Below are 23,159 nucleotides of genomic sequence, written 5' to 3'. Positions count from 1 at the left end.
CATTTTTCGCCGAGTCCCGGCCGGTACGTGTGATATTGTCCGCCGGATACTTGACCGCGGTCTGTGACACGACATTTGGATTCTTGGCCGCGGCATGTGTGTGTGTGATATTGTCCGCTGGATACTTGACCGCGGGCTGTGACATGACCGCTGGATTCTTGGCCGCGGCATGTGTGTGTGTGATATTGTCCGCTGGATACTTGACCGCGGGCTGTGACATGACCGCTGGATTCTTGGCCGCGGTATGTGTGTATGTGTGACATGACCGCTGGATTCTTGGCCGCGGTATGTGTGTATGTGTGTATGTGTGATATTGACCGCTGGATATTTGGCCGCGGTATATGTGTCTATGTGGTATGTGATATGTGATGATTTGATGATATAATATGTGATGATCTGATGATACAATATGACATGTGATATGATAGGTGATAGTATGACGGTACGTTTACGATATTATGTTATATAGGGATTGGGCCGTACGTTTCTCGGCAATTGGTTAATGTCAGCTCATGTGGTATGTTTGAGTTTCCGCATATACGAAGCAGAAATGTTTTTCAAAAAAAAAAAAGCAAAGCATTTTGACATTCTGATTTTCCTATTTGTCTTCTGTACCGCTTATGTATGATTTGGAGGGCAGATGTAAGTACCTTGGTATTCGGCTTATTATGCTCGCGTTCGGTGCACTTTACTTTGATTATGACTCCATTTTCTCGTACTTGTCGCTTTGCATACTCGACATATTCCGTACTAACCCCTTTCTTCGGGTCGCGTTTCATGCGCGTAGGCACCCACAGATGAGTAGATGATGTTAGCAGAGATGTTCCAAAGGATTGGCGAGCTCCATTTCCTCCGGAGTGCCGCCGAGTCCGGAAAGTGCGTTTGTGTGGTATCCGAGATGTTGGTAGAGGCTTTGCGTACGCTGTCGTGTGCGTGATATATCGGTTTTGTAATCGGCTATGTAGGCCGACATATTATTATGCATTATGTTACGTATTTGTTGTGACTACAGATTTTATTTGATTTGAAAAAGACGAACAAGATGTTTGTTTTCCGAAAAGTTTCCTTCGCATTTTGACACGTTCGTGGGCCCAAGACGATTATGAGAATTATGAGAGTCTGCGGGTTCGCTCAGCCCTAAGTAAGGGTCGGGTGCCCATCATGCCCTATCGGAAGTTAGGGTGTGACAAGTAATTAGGTGGTAATCTGTGAATTAAAGCTCCTTTCCTATCCAGTTATCTAGCCAAAAATAAGAGTTTCCTTGCTTCAATTTCCACTAAATCTCCTGATCAACTATATTTCTACATTGTAGCATCTTTTTCCACACATAAGTTCCTCCCTTCCATTGTGCTATGACAGCATTGCATTTCTTCAGATACTTATTACTCATGTATGTCCTCCACAAAGACTGTTTTGTTCTAAAATTCCACCATAGCTTGGAAAACAATGCTTTGGACATGTCCTGAAGACATCTAAAACCCATACCTTCCTCTTCCTTTGGATGACATAAAGTTGACCAAGACACCCAATGTTTGCTTGAATTTCCCACTGAGTTACTCTAGAAAAACTTAGCAAATATTCTATGTATTTTGACCAAAAACTCCAACAGGTGGATCACAGGCTGATAATAAGTGAATAGGCATACTCTGTAAAACATGGTTAATAAGAGTAGTTCTTCCCCCTACTGAAAGCAATTTTCCAGTCCACAGACTCAATCTATTTTGTATCTTCTCAGTAATCTCTTTAAAGTGACCAATTCTTCTCCTTCCATAATAGATAGGCACTCCAAGATAAGTGAAAGGAAATTCTTTTCTAGAAATATTTGTACATGCTACCACACTACTGGCCAGAGTCTGAGAAACAGAATGGTGGGGGAACACTGCACTTTTCTGTTTGTTGATTTTTTGACCACTTATTTTCTCATATTCTGCTGGAGTCTCCATAACAAGCTTCAAAGAGTGGGGCTGTGTAAAGTCAATTTGAAATCATTCTGCATACTTCAAATTATGTTACTAAACGTCAAGTGATCTTTGTCTCTTTGATATCTGTTTATCCCAAGCGAACTTGCTCTCTTATAACAATTCTTTTAGTAAATTATCAAATTATATGATCAAAAAATTTAACTAATGAATAATACATGATTAAGAAGCGATCATTTTAAAAGAGTTGTGCCTAAGAAACGTGCACAATTTTTTTTTTTCATTAAAAACATTATAAAGTGCAGTATTATCTTGATCTTGGAGCACGGGCTTCACTGGACTAGTTAAGTTTAGAAAGAACATGGTATTTTTTACAACTCTTTACATATTTATGGACCTTAACAGGATACATTTTTAACATCTCATCGCTAAATTTGCGCTTTCTTCAAAGGATGACTACATCCACTTCCAAATAATAGTCAACGTTCATTATTTGATTGAGCACAACATGGTATGCTAGCCATTTAGCTTTACCCCACCATAAAACATAAATTAAGAACATTTGAATAAACACTACTCTAACTCCTTAATAATGCCATGCCCCGGGTTTGATCATTACAAAATTGTGCACAATAGTACAAAATAATTAGTTTCTACCTGTCATGGTTAAACATATTACGATAGCATATAGTAGTAAATTGCAAGATTTAAAGTTAAAGTATAATAACTTCGACATAGTCCAATCCAAGTAGTAAGGGTGTACATAGACCGGGTTGGTTTGGTTTTTTCCTTTACCAAACCAAACCAAAGATGTCGGGTTTTTATATTTATAAATCAAATTAAACCAATAATACTCGCGTTTTTCAACTTCGGATTTTCTCAAATTTCTCGGGTTATTCAGGTTTCTCGGATTTTTGTGGCTCGATGTAACTCATCTTACAATAAGCAACAGTAGAACAATCTGAGTTCCCAGAATTGCTAATACCAGGAATATACTGGAAAAGCATGTAATTTTCAACCATCTGCAAGTGAAGCTTGTGCATTTTCACGTCAGATTACCACTTATGTTGTTCATGTTATTAGACATAAAGGAAGTCATGGAATCAAGTCGGTATCGCTTCTACTTGCCACCATTTTCACCACTTGATCAAGAGTAGTTGCTAAAAAATAACCTCTAACAAGTAAAGGTTCCTAGAGAATTTCAACACTTAAATCCTACTCCTTCCAATAGGGTTAGAGACAAAAGAGAATTTGACAATGGGCTTAAACTCTAAGCCCAAATCTGATGTTAAGAAATAAAAACTATGACAAAGTCAAAGAAAAAGATATAAATTATACTTATTATAATAAATATTTTTATGTATAAATTTTTTTTAAGTTATACTATATATATAATATCGGGTTGGTTTGGTCTCGAGTTGACTTTTTTTTGTTAATACCAAATCAAACTACTTATAGTCAGGTTTTTCTTTTAAATACCAAACCAGTAATCAGGTTATTTTTTCGATTTGACTCGATTTATCGGTTTGATGCGGTTTTGTGGTTTGGTTTTGTTCACCCCTACCAAGTAGCGTTTCACCACCATTTCATCCAAACTTATCACATCTAAAAGCGGAGCCAGACACCAAGGCACATAGCTGAATCTCACAAGAAAAAAATGTCCAATCTCAGAAGTAATAATTTTTTTTATACGTATGATACTCTTTCTATACAAGAATGATACAGTTTATATACATATGCTGGAATTATATATACACTTTCTATACAAGAATGATACAGTTTATATACACTTTCTATACAAGAATGATACAGTTTATATACATATGCTGGAATTATATATACACTTTCTATACAAGAATGATACAGTTTATATACATTTCTATACAAGAATGATATAGTTTATATATTGTATATGTATGATACATTTTCTAGACATATGATACACTTTCTATTCAAGAATGATACAGCTTATACATAAATTATACAACAATGATATATTTTCTATACTTATGTATGAAATATGTATAATATGTGAATCATCAGTGTATAATCAATGTATAACTAATGTATAATATATGTATGATTAGTGAGTATACGTTTATGATACATTTATTATACACAAATTACACAACAATAATACAAACCTATGATATATTTTCTATAGATATACGGTACGGATACATATTCTGTACAACAATGATACTTTTTTATACGTATGATGGTCCCCAGGGTTTTCTTTAGTGACATCCCATCATCAGTTAAAGAGATATTGCCTCACATCTAGATTTGGAAGACTAGAACCATGAGATTGAAAAATCACACTCATTGCTACGGATTCAGGTACGCTTCCATGTTGAGTCTATTTTTCTCAATGATTTGACATGATAAGTCTAGGGTAGATCGATCTACAGTCTAATTCTAACATGAACTTGATACGATCAGTGCATTTACCATCACCTTAGGATGGTATAGCCTTAAAAGTGAAGTGGAGTTTCAAACAAGGAAAGGCATAGCGATAGACGAAATGCTCCAATAAAAAAAAACAAAAAAAAAAAAAACAATTTAACATTCCCTAACTCATACTACCCTTATAATTAAAAAAATTTATAGCTGCATAAATATATATGACTTGTTTTTCACGGATCACAAGTTGAAAAGTATGTCTTTTTCCTTTCATAAATTCATACCCAATCAAACATCATATTATAAATTAGGAGAGAGAAAGTAATAAAATTGAAAATACAAGTCAACAAGTAACTAATCATGTACGAGTAAACAACCTCAAAAGCAATCTTGAATTAATTTTTATTCAATCGAAATGTCAAAATCTTTTGTCTAACAAAGTAGTTACCTTCACAGCTCTCTGTTCTATCAAATCTTAATTATCCCAGACAGACTACTCAATCAGATAACAAGAATAAGTTTTGGAAACACTGTTACAGTTACGGAATTATTTCACGTATGGTTACTAAATTCTACTATTAACTATTATAGAATTTAATTATGTTTTGTCACATTAAAGTAATTGTACTTTATTTTTTTATAATAGTAAAATTACAAAATTTACTAACTATAAAGGTAAGTTAGAAGAGAACAACTGAACAAGCTCACACCAATGAAATTAGAAGAAAAAAATTGATGAAGTAACAAAGGAAACAGTTGCCCTTTTCAATGAAAAAAAAAGAACTGCTAATAAGCATCATAATGGACTTATAACAAGGAGGCTTTAGCCTTGTGGTCTTAATCTATATAAATCTAGTCTTCTTCTTTTCCTAAGGACGATCTAATATATGATCTCAAGATAAAATATTCCTTCAATATTATATATTGTGCTGGTTTTTTTTTTATTGAATCTTTGCTAGTTTCTATGCTTCTAATCTATATTATATTAAAAGAGCGAGGGCCTTAGAAATGTTGTTTGAACTTTTTGCCCTTCATTAAAAGACTCTACAATACATAAAGTTGTCATTTACTGTTTTTCTTGAATTATTATTTAATTATATTATGAATGAAGTTCTAATATTTATAACTTTACAATATTACCTTATATACTAATAATATAATTAAATACCAATCCTAAACAATTTAAACCGACACCAAGTACTATATAAATGATTGCCGTGCCTACATTCTCCATAAAATTAGGTTTAAAGAGGTACGTTAATTGACTCAATTCTCACTTTTTATTTTTCTGTGCGTCTTCCTTCTCTTCATACTTCTCTTAGTTTCTTCTACTATTCAGTCATTATTGCAATTGTCTTATCTTTTTAGTTTGCATCAATAGTTAATTTGATTTTGATATTTTATTACATTGCTGAAGCCTAATTCTGTTTCTAACTCCTTTATTGCTTTTGCTTTTGTTTTCCATCTCTTTTATGTTCTTTACTTGATATTGTCTCTATTAAGCACACCAATTGAAAAAAGCTAAATACTTATCCACACCAGGTACTTACATCAAGTCGATGCAATTTGTTATATTTTAATGATTTAATGAAGTGAATGTATGTGTTAATTAATCATGGTTAATGATAGTTGTATATATTCAAACACATAATGAGATAATTACCCTCACCATCCTTATTTAGTCTTATTGCTTTATAGTTTTACTAACACGAAAGTCCTTAGCGAAATGTCGTTTACCTTTTTTACCATTTAACTGTAGTCGCAATGGACAAGGTAGTAATTTGATTATTTTCTAATATTTAGAACATTGAAATCAATTAGAATTTTGGTTATAAAATCTTTCTTTATTTGAACTATAAAGAAACTCCTATTACTTAGGAATTTATATTTCCTATATTTAGGAATTTGAATCAACCAAAATTTTTGTTCTTAAATATTTCCTAATTTAAATAAAAGAATCTCCTATTATTGGGAATTTAAATTTAAAATCAGTAAGCTAAGTAAACTCCTATATAAATCTTTTGCATAGAAGGCTAACAAAACAATTAACCTTCATAATCAACAAATCAAAATAAATATAATTAACCGTGATTAAGTGTTAAAAAGTGTATATGCAAGATAGTATATGATTTACATTTATTGACTTTGTATAAACACTCGGTATGAATAAATTTTGGTCGAAAATTACTCCCTTGAATCATTTTTAAATTTTTTCACCTTTCAAAACATCCACTTGGGAACTCGGTCAAATATAAATATTTTGTGGTTGAAGCCATGCGAAAATTATTGAGAAACAGAGTAATTTTATTTTAAACTTAATGTAAAATTTCATTGAATAAAGTCCAAGAATGCAACAATCGCATCTCCACCATTAGTTTTTCAAATAGTTAACTTTGTTGCATTCAAAGAGGCAACAAAATATATCAATAGAACAATCTTTGATACTCAGTTCATTTAGATTTATTAATTAATCTGACATTAAATGTATGAAACTTAATATAATCATATTTCTTACTTACATGTATTTACTTTTTAGTATTCTTTGCAGACATACTAAGCATTTTAGTAAATTTAATATAATTGATTCAACTAAATTGTAAATCGTAGCAGGTTTAGAAGATATTCAATTTTTTTGTTTTATAAAAAAAAAAATCAACTATTGCTTCAATAGTTCGATGTAACAAGTGAATATCCATATGTATTTTAATGTATATTTCTGTTTTACATAATTTGTGCTAAGTTTGTAGCTAAGTCTAACTTTTTCCCTGAAGTGTTTGTTGTCACTCACATGAGGTACGCGCTTTGGTCACGCGCAAAGCGCGTACGCTGAACTAGTTTTATATTATAAGAGCTTGTTGAATTTTAGGACAGTGTCTATGACCTGCCTCAAACTTTCAAGAATTTTCTATAATTCGTAAAATCAAGTAATTTCCGTAAGATTTTCAACACGAATTATATAACTAATATAAGATCAGTCAAGGTTTACGAAGAATGAGCGGCTTATAAAGATGATTGTAGTAGGATTTACTTAATCCCTTTTTCGATTTTCATTTTAAACTCACAGGATTTCGTTTCGAAGATGGTCAGTGGATAGGACCCTTAGAAAGTTTAAGAGGATAAAACAATCGAATGGATACTAGAATATTTTGTCACACAATAGATAGAATTACTATTTGTCATATTGTATTCTTCTATTTGGAGAAGTTTACCATATTAAGGTGATAAGATTCGAGCCTATGACTAGGGGTGTCAATGGTACGGTTTGGACGGTTATTTTATAAACTTTATACCATAACGATTTTTCGGTTAGTATAACAAAAATTAGACTTTTAGAAATCATCCCATCATCTTGGTTTTTTTGGGTATCGGTACGGTTCGGTTAATTTTTGATTTTTTTAAAACAAAAATTCCATGTAAAAAATCAATAGTAAAAGTTAGAGCACGACACCATGCATACTCCGGTTGGACTTTGACAAAAACTATCTAGACATTTTTACTGTTTAAAAGGTTACAAATGAAGAAAACGTGAAAGATGACAAGAAAGAGATTGATCTCACTATTTTACGATAGTGTAAAATAATGTTAGCAAAGACAAAAGGTATAATTTAAATCACACAAGTGGGAAGAAATCAATCAAGATGAGACTCAAGAACTGAGTCTACTAAGATTAAGTATCCAATAAGAGAAATATAATTCAAATCATACGAGGGGAAAGATGATATCTAATATCTTGTAGTTTGCTATCCAAATTCATTCGAATACCTTGTAGTTTACATGTTACTAATCGAGATCGTAGAACTAATTTAGTTTAATATATAGAAGTAGTATAATAAGTTTCAATGTTAGGACCTTGGGTGTTAAGTATGTTGGCGGCTCATAGTTGTTTCCATCACCCGAGGTCCAAGGTCAAAGGTCAAAGGTCAAAGTTTTAATATTTTGTTATTTTTAAATTTAACATATAAAATATATACATATAAATATATTCGGTACGGTTCGGTATTTTTTCAGTTTATTTTTATATAAAAACCAACCTAATTATTCAGTACGGTTATAAATTTGTATAAAAACCGTCGATTTTCTTAAAGAAAACCTACTAATCGATTCGGTACGATTCGGTCAGTTAAGTCGGTTTTTTAAAAACCATTGACACCCCTACCTATGACCCTTGAATGGTTGGTGTTGTTCATTGTGTTGCTGTTAATCATGTAATAGGAAAAGATAAAAGAATAAAAGAGTTCAAGAATAAAAGAGTTCCATTCTAAGCTATTCAGATTGCTAATAAAATTTTCTCTATCTCTTAAAATACACCACATAAAATTATTTGTCTCCGTTTAAAGTACACGATCGAATGGATACTAGAATATGTGTCTCTTTTTAAATTTATATGACATTTTTCATTTTTTAATATTCAAATTAAACTATGTAATCTTTGACCGATATTGATAATATTTTTCATCAAATTGACAAGAAAAAATTGTAATTTATAGCACTTTTCAAATAATTATTTAATAGTTAAATTTTAATTGTAAAATATGAAGTTAACCTAATCTAATTTAGTTTAAAAGTTTAGGTAATTGACTTTCGGGAAGCAAAAAGAACCACATAAATTGGGACAGAGTACTTAGTTAATATTAAACTAATATTTGAGTTTTTCTTTTAATTTTTTGGACTTTACAACTCTATATAAACTGGAACCGTGATGTTTTGTCGTCCTCACAGATTGTTTAGTCCTATGAGACTGCAACATGTGTCTGTGATTTTTTCCCTACGTATTGCCCTCAGTCATTTTTTTATGGCCATTCTCATTTGGGCCTTTCTAATTGGGCCTAAAGTGATATCTCACTCTCAATTTATGTGGCATCTTTCGAATTTCGAGATTCAAATAAATTTGTCTTTGATTGTAATTTTTTCTTATGTCTTTTAAATATTTTGGGTTGTCAATGCTTGAGACTTATAATACTTTTTACGTTGTTTCCATATATATAAATTTTAATTAAAAAACTTGAAGATTCTATTTCCTAATTCACAGTCAAAATTAAACTGTTTGACTATCAAAATTTAAATTGTGCCACATAAATTGGGACAGAAGGAATAGTATTTTTTTGTGGATCTCTTTTTGTCACTATTAGACTACTCTTTCCCTTCCTTTTTCTGGTTCCTTATACTAAATATAAATTTTTCCTTTTACTTGTCTATTTTAGCAAATCATGAAAGATTTATTAATTTCTTCGTATAATACCCTTTATCATCAAGTAACTACATATATAGAGTATTAGTATTCAAACTTAAAAGTTCAAAGCATAATTAGTAAGGGTTAATTTAGAATGTTTTACTCCTAATAAATATCCCCCCCCCCCCCACTCAAAAAGAGTGTCCACTTAGCCATTACAAGAATCTTTACACTATTAGTGTATTTTAACCTATTGTAGCACGTACATGTCCCTTTTTTTAGGATACTAATATAATTAAACGAGCACTTGTAATTATCTTTTAGGAGGCATAATGTAAATATTCATTTACGTGCATACAGTTGAGAAGTTATGGTGAAAGGGTTCAATTGAATCCCTTTCGCTGGATAATTGTACTATGTATATATAGGTAAAAACAAGATTATTTATGTATACATAAAACTTGTTCGAATCCCTTTTTGTTTTGCAGCTTTACGAGGAACAATATTCGACCCAAGCCACAATGTTTCAAGACCAAATTGAAGATCCAAATTTAGTTGTCGTAGCATTTAGAGGGACAGGCCCATTTGATGCAAATGCATGGATTTCAGATATAGACCTATCAGGGTATGATTTTGAAGGCATGGGTAAAATCCATGCAGGTTCATGAAAGCCCTACGGTTGCAAAAGCCCATTGGTTGGCCCAAAGACATTGTTAATCAAGAAACCCAAGGAAAAAAAAATAGTGCTAAGCAATTTGCAGATTACAAAATCAGAGAAGAATTGAAGAAAATATTGAGCAAAAATGAGAAAGCAAAGTTCATAGTGACAGGACATAGCTTAGGTGGTGCATTAGCAATTTTATTTGCATGTGTTAATTTTGCATCTGTGTTAATTTTGCATGAAGAAGAGTGGCTATTGGATAAATTGGAAGGGGTTTATACATTTGGACAACCTAGAGTTGGAGATGAACAATTTGGGAATTTCATGATGGAGAAATTGAAGAAAATTGTTGTGAAGTATTTTAGGTATGTTTATTGCAATGATATGGTGCCAAGATAGCCCTGTGATGACAAAACTCTCTTCTTCAAGCACTTTGGATCATGTCTATACTACAATAGCCTCTACAATGGCAAGACAAAATTTTTGGTCTTCTGTCTACTATTTTTAAAGGATTTGTCATGCTTATATGATGGATCCCTGTCAGTAACGGATCTAAAATTTTAAGATAATGTGTGCGGTATATTACTACATTCACTATTCTTACATTTTCGATTTCGATATGAATCTAATATTTAAAGATAATGGGGTGGAGCACCATTACACTTACTGCGTGTTTGTGACAATAGATGCCTACTTATATAAAATGTACTTCTACCGTCACAAAAAGAGTACTAGTGGGGATTATAGTACGGAGGTCAACATATTTAGTTTTTATCATTAATTGAAACATCAATTTTTTTTTCAATAAAAGAATTTTACATATTCAAAAGTTACATAAAAAGTATTAAATCGTATCTTAATAGCTAAAGAGGAATCGCTCCGATTGACTCCTCAAATAATAAATCATTCTTTTTCTAAATAAAGGGAATTATCTTTAGAACTCTACGATTTTGTATATATAGTTCGAGCTGAAAGACTATATATGCCACTTTGGTCACTGAATTAGATCGGAGACATATTTATCAATATCATTGATTATGAATTAAACAAGTTCATCATCCTTAATTAAATTTTAGTTGTGTATGGAGTCAGTTTCAATTCACTAAAGTCATAATTTGTTACTAATTGCAAGTTATGGAGGAAGAACCAAACAAGAATTACTTCTCACTGCTATGGGTTTTACCAAAGGTGTTGAATGCAGCTTTTGAGCTAATTAGGAGTTCCACTCTCCCTTGGATTAAAGGAAGTGATTACAAACAAAGCTAGTCTGAGATAATGTTTAGGATGGTTGGATTAGTAATCCCGGGATTACCAGCTCATGGTCCAGTAGATTGTGTTAATATTACACTCTTAGGATCCGTTCTTCGTCTTCCTCAATCATAAGGACTTAAAACACGATTAATTCACAAGCGAATTTGCTCCATTTTACTCAGTTAGGGTGAAAATACCCTCAAGGCATGTATATAGTGATATTTGTGGTAGGCTGGCAGCCATTTGGCTTTGCAAAATTCATATTGATTGTGTTAACGAAACAGAATCTTATTGATTGTGACACTAATTTAAGTTGAGAAAGAATAAAGTACTTTTTAAGTTTTAACCACTCCGCCTAGATTTATAGACCTTTACAAGATACAATTGTCAGATCTTGTCGCTTGAATCACTTAAACTTGTATATATTTTCAGTCATAAAGCGCTCCCCTGAGCTATTACGCTTTCTTCAAAGGATGACTGCATCCATTGAGGAATGGAGATGTTCGTTAGTATTTGATTGAACTTGGCATGGTATGCTAGCCATTTAGCTTTACCCTACCATAAAAAAAGAGGAGAATTTGAATAGCCACTAATAACTCCCTAATAATGCTATGCCACGAGTTTGAACGTTACAAAATATCAATTTCTACCTGTCATGGTTAAACATATTACGATAACATATTACTAGTAGTAAAATTACAAGATGCAAGTATAATAATTTCTACATAGTCCAATCAAAATGGCATCTCCCCATCATTTCATCCAAAATTATCACATCTAAAAGCGCAGAGTCGTACACCAGGGCACCAAGTTGAATCATTTTTCTACCTTCCAAGTCTAATTGTCGGTCAATTTCCGACATACTTTTCGCAATTCGTCGTAGAAGCATAAGCGGCAAATGGTTTATGGAATTTCCACAAGCTTTGTTCCTATAATCAATAACGGTGGTGTTCGGGCCACTTGTGTACACTTCGATTGTTCCACTGTGTACTTGCTACCTCCCATCACACAAGTATCTACTAACTCTGCCCATCAAACCTCGGGAGGATGAGAAAGAAATCACCTAGCGCTTTTGGCTCTATTGGTATTAACCCTGCTCTCCAATGGTTTTCACCAACTTCATAGATAGGTAGACCACACCCTTGGATGCTGTGGAATTGCCACACATGATAACCCTGAGAGAAGGGATCGTTACATGTACACGGTAGAACTAGCCAGATAAGACTCGTACACCACTCCGTCATTCACAGCAAAAGTACTTCACTCGCCGAAATTCCATTGCACTACTAACAACCAGTAGAGCTCTACTAACCCTTCCTGTTAATACATACGCCATTAGAAACAGCTGTCTGACAACAATCACTGCCAATTCCACATCATATTAAGTATATATGAGCATACATACTTCACTATACAGAAGAAGGCCAAAGCAAAGACAAACCCCATGTGCTCCGGAGAGAGGTATAACATAATTCCACTTGGCAAAAGAAATTACTAGATTCATCCGAGCACCGGTTATCAGGAGGGTCCACAGAAGTAAGCTGTAACAGCCTCTAACTTGCCATTTAAGAAGGTATCCATAATTCCACTTGGCTAAAGAGATTACCAGATTCATTTGACCACAGCTTATCACGAGGGTTTACAGAAGTATGCTGTAACGGCCTTGAACTTGCCATTTAAGTAATTCTTCTCCACCTGAGGTCATATGCATCCCAGAATTAAAATATAGTGTAAGAGTAAATGAAGTCAATTATGAAACCAAATTACAAAGAATTCTCAGATGTCCCTACCTGCTGGATTTTAAGGAGAAATGGAAGACTAGAGGAGGAAAAAGCACAGCTGATATGATAAATCACTCATTCCAAATAAACCAAACAAAGGAATAAGCGATGAGGCAATCAGTGAAGTCCATTCTCTTCACAACTTCATCACAAAGTTTTGAATGGAAACAGTTCTAGCCTCTAGGTATAGAAAAGGAAACCGGTGAAAGCAATAAATCCATGTTAACATTGATCATGATGTAAAACTGGTGTAATATGAGTGAGGGTACTCCAGAAGGAAAGAATCAAAATTAGCAAGAACTTGTCATACTCGTACCAGAGACTTATACACACACACATTATCCCCATGAACTTGTGCACGCACCATAGCAATAACTAGGAAAGCCTATTTATTGTAGACAGAGTCTATCACAAGTGAATTACAGAGAAAAATAACAACATAAATGTTGTATGCCCTCATAAAACGCAAATATTCGCAACAAGGCAGGCGAATGCTGGATGAATACCTCTAATGACCATGGTGGATTTGCGGACTGTGACAATTCTGCCAACTGATTGATATCGACATTTCTTGGAAGGAACATAACAACTTTGGAGGCAATTCCCCTGCCAATGCTGAAGAGGAAGTTCCTGATAGTAATAGACAAAGAAATGCACAATATCAGAAGTACTGTTTGAGAAATATAAGAATTGATGCAGAAGGCAAATCTAAATAGCATACCCATCATGTGGCCTAAGCATGGTTTTCATGTCAAATGTTCTTTCCTTCAAATAGTCTGGTCCACCCCAAGGTGGTGACATAAAGACTACATCTGCCTGAAGCAAAGCAAAGACCATTTTAAATCTTGAAACTAGGAGAAAAGAAAGGAGAGAGAAGACAAAACTTGAACAAGATTTTCACAATCAAAGAAAATAACTAGAGAGCCATCAAAGCTGAATTAAACTATCAGACACAGCAAATATACAAACTAAACAGCAGACTTCTAACATAAATATATAACCTAATGATCTGTTGGGAAATTTGTTACCTTCAGATTTGGAGCCAAAGCAAAAGAATCGCCTCTAATGAAGTCTATCTGGTCGCGAACTCCATAGATGGCAGAATTATATTGAGCTAAGTCTATTCTTTTTGGATCAATATCGATCGCAATGACATGCTTACTCCTGAAAATCGTTATCCATCGAATTAATACTTGCAGGTATTTGAGTGTGCTGTCGGTGAAAGAAAGTATCGACATTCCTACCCATGCTAGGATAGATAAGAAAAGCATTCAACAAGTGCTGCATAAATACTTTCTATAGATAACTTTTGTTTACTGATAAAAAGGAAAATATTCCCTATAATATCGCCAAAATAGTCCACTTCCATTACTAAAACAATGAAAATGTCCAATTGATAAAAGTATGCCTCAAGTACACACAAAGTCTTCAAAGACAGGATACAAGGAACAAAGGACGCAAGTCTACCAAAAATAATAATAGGACGACTCGAAGCTCAAGCTCCATATAAGGCCCAAAGATCTTTGAGCTTTGCGCATTCAATGGGATTGAGATGTCTAAGGACTGATGATATAGCACATACCAAAAACAGAAAGTGAAACGCAGCCATACTCACCTCTTAGCAAATTGAATTGAATTCCCACCTACTCCAGTAAATAAATCCACTATAGTACCAGAACCACAGCGAAGTGCATGATGCTTGGCGATGGCCTCTGGCGTAACTGAGAACCATCCTTCTTCGTCCATCTTTATTCCTTCATCATATTTGTTAAATAGTAGATACCTTTGACACCAATATTTGTTCAAACTGGGAGATATTTCTTCATTAATATTGCAGAATTCCAGCTCTATGGACCAGGAAAAGAAAAAGAAGAAATTTCATCAACCAAATATAATCAGATCTTCATACTTTAGTTAGCTAGAGCCACTAATAGCTCTGACACATATAAGGAGGCTACGGAATGATAATATTCATAGAAATGGAGATGGAAGTGACCCCCAGTATCCACTGTCGAAGTAGTTTACTCAATAAAGCCAGCAATCCCAAAAGACTTGTTTGTTTCAGTTTATCAGAATGATTTCAACTCTAGCTACAAGCGTAGTCATTGAAGAAATAGATTCTAAACTTAGGCTACAAAAACAACTAAATTGTCAGCAGAAATCAGGAACAGAAATTTTAAAGAGAAGTATCTGCTGCTTATCAAATTTACAATCATTAAGTTCAACCTGATGAAAAATAGCATTCTAGTTGAGAACAGTCATGGAAAAATAGACCTAAACCAGGCATCCATAGATAAAATCTCAGTTACTTCTAAAAGGTTATCAGCTGTACTCAGGCAGGACATGGTATATGGCACGACCAAGTCCAGATTCACACAGGGTTACTGTTCACTATGAACCCATGGCTCAGAACTAACAAACCATACTTACCAACAATTCATATTCGATTACACCACTCTTCATACACATCAAAGATGGAGAGTTAACACAGTTAATACCAGGTAAGTTAACGCATATAGATATGTAAGGCAAGATTAAGGATTGCTCTAGTTAACAAACCTTGAGCTTCAGTTGGTGTCTTCCATTTGGGTTTCGTTTTTCTGACTCTCGTCTTCTGTTTTGTAGAGTTAAAAGTACACAATTTGTCAGCAGATTGTCCTGTTCCCTCTGATTCATTGAGCTCTCTGTCCAACAGTACATCATCCTCCTTAATTCCATCTGCAATGTCAAGGTCAGACTGTATACTTGCAGAAGTTTGCAGATCATTAGATTCTTTTAAATCTGCAACATCAAACTCCACCATCTCAAGTGTCATTTCTGGTTGTTTGGTAGTAAAATTAGTAAACACTAGGTCGTCCATTCCTGGAGGTGGATCCCATGTACATTGCAAAGTCACAATGTTATAAAAGTAGTTTCTTCCGTAATCATTGTCCCAATACAACCTCCAATCATCAATAGTTCCGTCACAACCATTATTAGTTGTATTATGACTATTTAACACTTCACCATCATCATTGCAGAGCAGCCCATCTTCTGTGCCATGTTCATCCGTTTGCATAGCAGTAGACTCTATTTGCTCCCCAGTTAAAGGAGCACCCATACAGGCACACTCCATCTGCTCTCCCTTTAAGGGATTTCCCTCACAATGACCATTTAATCCCTCTCCACTGATCCATCCACTTTCGACACAGCTATTTATTGGACAGATTTCTGCATGGTTTCCACATTCCAAACTTGAGCCAACCATTACTCCGACATCTTTTGCCGATTGAACTTTTTCACACGTAGAGACAGTATCCTTTGTATTAGCCAGACTAAGATCTGGTTGCTGATTGTTCAAACCTTCCTCTCCACCACTAAGACAATGGACATCACCATCCCCAGCATAGCAGGAAGAGAATTCACTTTGTCCAAGAATTGACATGCAGGAAGAAGCATGGTTTGAGTCGCCATGCAGAGTAACATTAGACTCACATTCCTCCTTCTGCTCTTGTATTGCATTTAGCACTTCATCCTGAGTATTCTCGCACGACCAAAGATTCTTCTTCTTTCCATCCTTTATTTTTCCCTTACCTGTTCGATTTCTCCTGTGCTGGAAGAGATAGAGAGAGACATACAAAGAGACATAAGGGAAGAAGTTATACCCCTTGAATGAGTGCAAGACAGCAACCTAATCTAGGAAATCAAATTTATAGATTCCATGAGCTTTATCGAACAGCCTTTTTTAATAATCGTGGGTCTGTGCCAGCTTGCGCACACCTCGACTAATTCCAAGGGGTACCTACTACCTCCCACCAGCACAAGTACCTAGTAACTCTGTCCACCAAGGCTTGAATAGATGAAAAGAAATCACCTAGTGCTTTTGCCTCCACTGTGATTTCAACCTGAGACCTCAGAGTTCTCAACCCCCTTCACTGACCACTAGGCTACACTTTTTTTTTTTTTTTTTTTGGGATAATGGGAATGAGCTTCACTGGACTGTTCAAACATATTATTCCATTATTTAATGAATATCTCTGACAGGAATTTGAACGAAATAAATATTTCAGTCACCATACCATGAGGGAATAACCTTAATAAGTTGATTTTAACACTAAGACCATTGCAGTTCTTACCTTATTTATCAACTAAGAACCCGGCTAACGCATTGTTTGTACTTATACTATCAAAAAATCAGTCTCAATATCTGCGAAAACTGGAATACTACTTGAATGGAGCTAGAATTATATAATAAAAAACAAACATATGAAAATCAAACAAGTTATAAGAGAAAATGGGATACCTCCTTGTTAGTGTGGAATGAAACAGGAAGGCCCATTTCATTCATTTGTCTGGCAAGCTCCAAATCTTCCGGTAAAGAGCCAAAGTCTGCCAAGACAAAAGAAAACTGCCTATTAACTAGATAAAGTACAAGATATTTTATTCCAAATTTTCCAGTATCTCCTTAATAACACAAATATCATATGTAACAGGTAATCAGCAATTCGATAATAATACAACGGAGCACTTGCCATTTAATGGGGGTGCATTATTTTTGTAGATATCACTGTTCTGCACAGAAAAAAATAAAAAAATAAAAGAAGCACAATGGTTATACTGAGATGCATAATCGGCAAGGAAATCAAACTACAACCTAAAGAGAGAGGGAGAGTGTGTGTCTGTGTTTCAGCTTTGAGACTCGAAAAATCAGTATTTCAGCTTTGAGACTCGACGGGTAATGGGCATACTCCTCTACCCTTCTCCACTTAAACATATAACTTGGTTCATAGTCATGTTCCGAGCTTGTGAGGTGGGCATATACCACATATCCCCTGTTATATGACCTTTTCCATTGAACCAAAGCCCTATGAGGGTCTATGTTGCTCGGACTCTTCAAAAATGTTCGTAGCCATGTCGGATCCTCTAAAAATGACTACTTTTTGAAGAGTGTACCAAAAGTATGAAGAGTCTGAGCAACATAGGTGAGAACGAGGCTATGTATATATACACACAAATATATGAATTTGTGTATCCTATCCCTAACTACTTTGAAATGTTTTTCCTCGCCGAGGGTCTATTGGAAACAGACACTCTACCTCACAATGTAGGGGTAAGGTCAGCGTACACACCACCCTTCCCAGACCCTACTTGTGAGATTACACTGGGTATGCTGGTGTATATATGTATTTGTGTATGGATGCATACGTTCCATAAAGATATGTATGTTTCTACCTCAACTAAGGTTCAATTCCAAACTAGTTGGTATCTATGAAATACAATTATCCCCTTTCTTTTTATATTCATGACAATTTAAACTAGAACCCAAACTAGAAAATAATTTCTTTTTCACTACATGCCCATTTAAACTAGAACCCAACCTAAAAAATAGTTTCTTTTTCTATTCATGCCCATTTAAACTAGAACCCAAAAAAAAAAAAAAAAAAGTTCTACTAGCTTCCACTATGCAAATACCCAGCTGAAACTATAAAAAAGGAGACAAGTGAACTTACTGTAGATTCCAATAAAAGCTGCCCTTCTTGAGAATAATCTCTGTAAAAAACAAACAATTTGAAGTTTGAAAATCAGTTGCCCTAATATAGCTAATATTAGACATTTAAATTTAAAAAAAAAAAAAAAAAAAAAAAAAAGAGGGGGAAAAAGAATGCTTACGAAAGATGAACTTGAGTAAGCTTGAAGAGTGAGCCAAGAACTGCAATTGCTGAGCCTTCTTCTTCAACTTGAAACGTTAAGCTTTCCATTTGTTACTACAGAATTCAGTCAAGTGAATTCAAAGAACAAAGAAATATTGTAGCGTGTATATATATATACGAGCACTGTTAAAGGAAGATAAACGGGTTCGGGTTTTTCTTTTTTGAGTTGAAACGCCCTTCTTTTTAAAGGGAAGACGTTGAATTTGCAGGAAAACTTTGGACATGGAGGTTTTTGAATAAGAAAATGTTTTTTTTTTTTTTTTTGTAAATGTTGAAGATATGTTTGGCTAGTTATGTTTTTCTATTTTATGATGATTTAATAATAATTTTGTGAGTAGAAAAGCAAATTTTGTTTAAGTACATAATAAAATTGTTTTTTATTTTTTTATTATGATTATATATGATTTATTAGATAGAAAATTAAAATATGTGATGGTTCAATTTGAGTTACTTATAATCTAACTTTTAGATGAGTTGACTTAGGCAGATCAAAATGGGATGTGTTAATGAATGAGTAAATGACAAGTCAATGACTACCCAAACTTGAGCAGGTTAGATGGGTTATATTTTTATGAATTAATTTTATCACTTCTATTGGATCCCTACAATTATTACCCATTCCATACATAATCTTAGACCTCGTTTGTTTGCATTTAATATAGGTTTGAATCTGAATGGTTCAGACCTTAGGCCATTAAGTGCATTTGCTTATATTAAGATCTAAACACTTATTTGGTCTGAATAGGATTTAATCATTAAAATCTTGAACAAAGTCTTAATATCATTAAGAGGTATTTTTGTATGGATAATTTTACCACTACTCTGTTCACAACCACCACCCTCCATGCCCCAACCCCACTCCCACCAAGGCCACCACCCATCCACCCCCGCCCCACCTATTCCCACCCTCAACCTAAACCACCTACCCTCGCCCCCTCACCTACTCCCGCCGCCACCACTATTAGCCCACTACAACCACTATGGCAAATCCTTACTACCAACCACCTCTACCATCATAACTAGCACCGTCGCCAACTACCACCAACACCATCGTCAACCACACCACATTTTTTAGCCACCACCATCAACACCGTCAATTACTAACATCAACCAACTTCACCATGACAACCACCACCATCGCACCAGTCACTACAACACCAACCACCAACACCATCGTCAACCACACCACATTTTTTAGCCACCACCATCAACACCGTCAATTACTAACATCAACCAACTTCACCATGACAACCACCACCATCGCACCAGTCACTACAACACCAACCACCTCCACCATCACAACTATCACCACCACCACCACTACAAAAAGCATGTCCACCATCACCAGCGAACATAAATGTTTTTTTTATCAAATAATATTTTTTTATTAGATTTATTTATTTTCTAATATTTAGTTACTTTTTTATTTGAATTGTATATTTATTATATTTAATAAATACATTATGCACATTCAGATGTTGTAAAACAAATAGTCTTAATCATTCCGTGCTTAGATCTAAAGACAACATCTTAATCATTCAAATGTCCATTAAAATTCAGATTCAGTCTTAATCTTAATGAAAATAAATGAGGCCTTAATGCATGTCTTAAGCTTTATTTACAACTTCTTGTATGCGACTATCCTTTTAAGTTTTAACCAAAAAAAAAAAAAAGACTATCCTTTTAAGTTATATAATTATACATGGACATGAAGTTCTTGTAAAACATAGAAAATTTTCGGTCTTCATCCTTTTAAAATTCATCGACGTCTCTTAGGATATGTTTGAACATAGTTCAGATAACATGCTTGCCCAAATTTCCTTAAATAAGTAATTATTAATAGTAGTTGTTAAGCGATCGGTAAAATTTAGGCACACTTGATATTTACCCCTAATTAATGAATAAAACATGTGTCTTTCTTATACGTATTTATCTGTTTTTCCCCACCTAATATTGGTATTTGTATTGGGGCCTAACTAATATAAGGTCCATAAAAAGGAGAAACACTGCCTACTGAGAATTTTTTTGTACTCATGGGCGGAACCTCAGATTTCTAATTAAGAATAAAAAAATTCTATCAATCTTACTGCAACCTTCAATAGCATATACGCATTTATGATGGGACGTCTTTTTTTTTATTTTTATTTTTAATTTAAATACTATTGCTACCATTCACCAACTCTTGAAAGTGGATTAGTTGGACTTGTAGGGGTGCAATACTTGTTGTCCTTGGTGTTATTTGACGTTAAACAGCAAACTGTTAATTAGCACTTGGACTTCCACTAACGGGCAACTTGCTATTTGTAGATGGTGTTATATGTCGTGATCCAATTCCTTATAATCCGGTAAGTCTCAAATAGTACAAGTCAAGATGGTCCAATGAATAAAGCATTAAGCTATTAACCTACTTTTTACCAATTGCCTTTTTTCTCAAAGTCAACCCTTAATTAAGTTTTTATCCGTTTATAGTTTCAATCCCCATTAGTTAAAAAGTGGTCTTGTGACCCACAAGAAATTGTTGGCAAAACTTGTTAAAATATCCCTCATCGGTGATTTAAGAGATGGTTGGACTTCTTATATGGACTTGAATAATCCTCTTCTTACAAGTTAGCTTTTGAGATTGAGTTAGGTGCAAGATGCATTTTTACAAAAGTGACACTATTTTTATTAAGTAGGCGTTTGGCCATGAAAATCAAATATTTTTCACTATATTTGGAATTTGGGAGTTGGAGTTGAAGTTGAAGTCGAAGTTGTGTTTGGTTATAGTTTTTGCAAAGAATATTTGGTTGTTTGAATGTATTGAAAGTGAAAACAAGGTTTTAGTTGTTTTTCAAATTATTTGAATTTTTTATGGCCAAAAGCTATTTCCAAATAAAGTAAAATAATTTAAGCGATTTGCAGGATTGCCCTTCGTTGGGAGTGGTCTTTAAATTTTTACCCCTCAAAATGGTGGTCTTTAAATTTTCCTTTCGGCAAAAAATTCGCCTTCGGAAGAATTGACATGGCATGCGGAAATTTGCGTAGGCGTAAATTTTATTTTAAAGCGCAAGATTTAACCTAGGCATGATTTGTAAAATTCGCCCGAAGCAAAATTTTGCAAAGTTCGCCGATTTTTTTTTTTTTTTTTTTCTTGAGTGGGGTTCGAACCCACAACTTGGCAAAAATGTTAGGCGAGATGTAAAATTTAAAGACCACCAATTTGAAGGGCAAAAATTAAAGACCACCCCAAATGAAGGGCAATCCGCACAAAAAAAAAAAAAAAAAAGAAAAGAAATTATTTTCCGAAAAAGGTGAAAAATTTTCATGGTTAAACGGGTCCTTAAGTTTTCTCCATTCCATCAAAGGATAAATAGTGATTCTCCACTTATAAATGTAAACAAATCCTTTTTGTCTCTAATTAAGTTGCAAATAAAACAGTTCTTAAGATGAAATTTTCTTGTAGTGCTTTGTTTGCACTTCAATTTCTTTGAGATAATGAATAACTATTTTTGCTATGAGTTTTCAGTTGAGAACATTTCTTGAGGAGTGGATTTCGCAACAGAGAAGAGTTTTTAGCTGAGAGCGTGATTTCTTGAAAGATAAAAGAAAGAAAAATAAAGGAAAATGAACATATTCATCACTAAACTTTGCTAAATCGTCTAGATATGTCATTCTATAATAGTTGATCATGCGGGGACACGTGGCAACCTCAGGCGCTAATCGAAGTGTTTGACATGCTAACTAGATCCACTAAATGTCCCGACTGTCAATTAGGACATACATGTGCCATTGTAACAAGAAAGTCACAAATGGACTCAACTATTTACGAAAGGCATAATTAAGAGCAAATTTATACCTCTTCCCTATAATATTTGACCCGTTAATTCTGGGTTTTGTCCAATTGACAACTCCATTTTTGAATTTGTCACATGTCAACAGAAGTAAAGGAAAAAAAGGAAAAGTGCTGTAATAGGCTCAATAGGTCCTCAAAAATGCTTCCCAGGTTCTTTCCTTGTCAAAATCTTTTCACTTTTTTCAGTACAACAAGTTGAGATATTATTATTGGCGTCACTATCACTCCAATTCCCAACAAAGCTCATACTCCAACTACGCCAACCCCCCAATTCCCCATCACACTTACAGCTAATTCATCTGTATACTGTCAGTTGACAGCCCACCAAAAACTGTCAATATTTCATCTGTACAAAGTACTTCTCCCGACAAAGTCTTTAACTCCTATGCTGACACTGACAAATACCCCACTTTCTTACTCCTTGCGTCCCCAATTTAAATGTCTTAATTTAA

The 23,159-nt window shown here is 34.2% G+C and overlaps 1 protein-coding gene and 1 pseudogene across 1 annotated transcript; one reads left to right on the top strand and one right to left on the bottom strand.

Moving 5' to 3' along the window:
* Positions 1 to 8,491: 8,491 nt before the first annotated feature.
* LOC132039327 (triacylglycerol lipase OBL1-like) lies at positions 8,492 to 10,717 on the top strand (annotated as a pseudogene).
* Positions 10,718 to 11,972: 1,255 nt separating this feature from the next.
* On the bottom strand, positions 11,973 to 18,971 carry LOC132039326 (uncharacterized). The gene is made up of 10 exons (XM_059429828.1): positions 18,835 to 18,971; positions 18,675 to 18,714; positions 17,667 to 17,736; positions 17,468 to 17,583; positions 15,745 to 16,777; positions 14,801 to 15,032; positions 14,214 to 14,349; positions 13,907 to 14,001; positions 13,692 to 13,815; positions 11,973 to 13,099 (listed from the first exon to the last, which is right to left on the bottom strand). Exons 1-10 carry the CDS (start codon positions 18,921 to 18,923, stop codon positions 13,034 to 13,036), a joined length of 2,001 nt encoding a protein of 666 aa, XP_059285811.1. The 5' UTR covers positions 18,924 to 18,971; the 3' UTR covers positions 11,973 to 13,033.
* Between the last annotated feature and the right edge of the window lie 4,188 nt (positions 18,972 to 23,159).

The sequence above is a fragment of the Lycium ferocissimum genome, chromosome 12 (assembly GCF_029784015.1).
Source record: "Lycium ferocissimum isolate CSIRO_LF1 chromosome 12, AGI_CSIRO_Lferr_CH_V1, whole genome shotgun sequence".
NCBI classification, from domain to species: domain Eukaryota; kingdom Viridiplantae; phylum Streptophyta; class Magnoliopsida; order Solanales; family Solanaceae; genus Lycium; species Lycium ferocissimum.
Note: the sequence above shows the minus strand (reverse complement) of the source record. Positions and strands in the feature narration are given on the sequence as shown.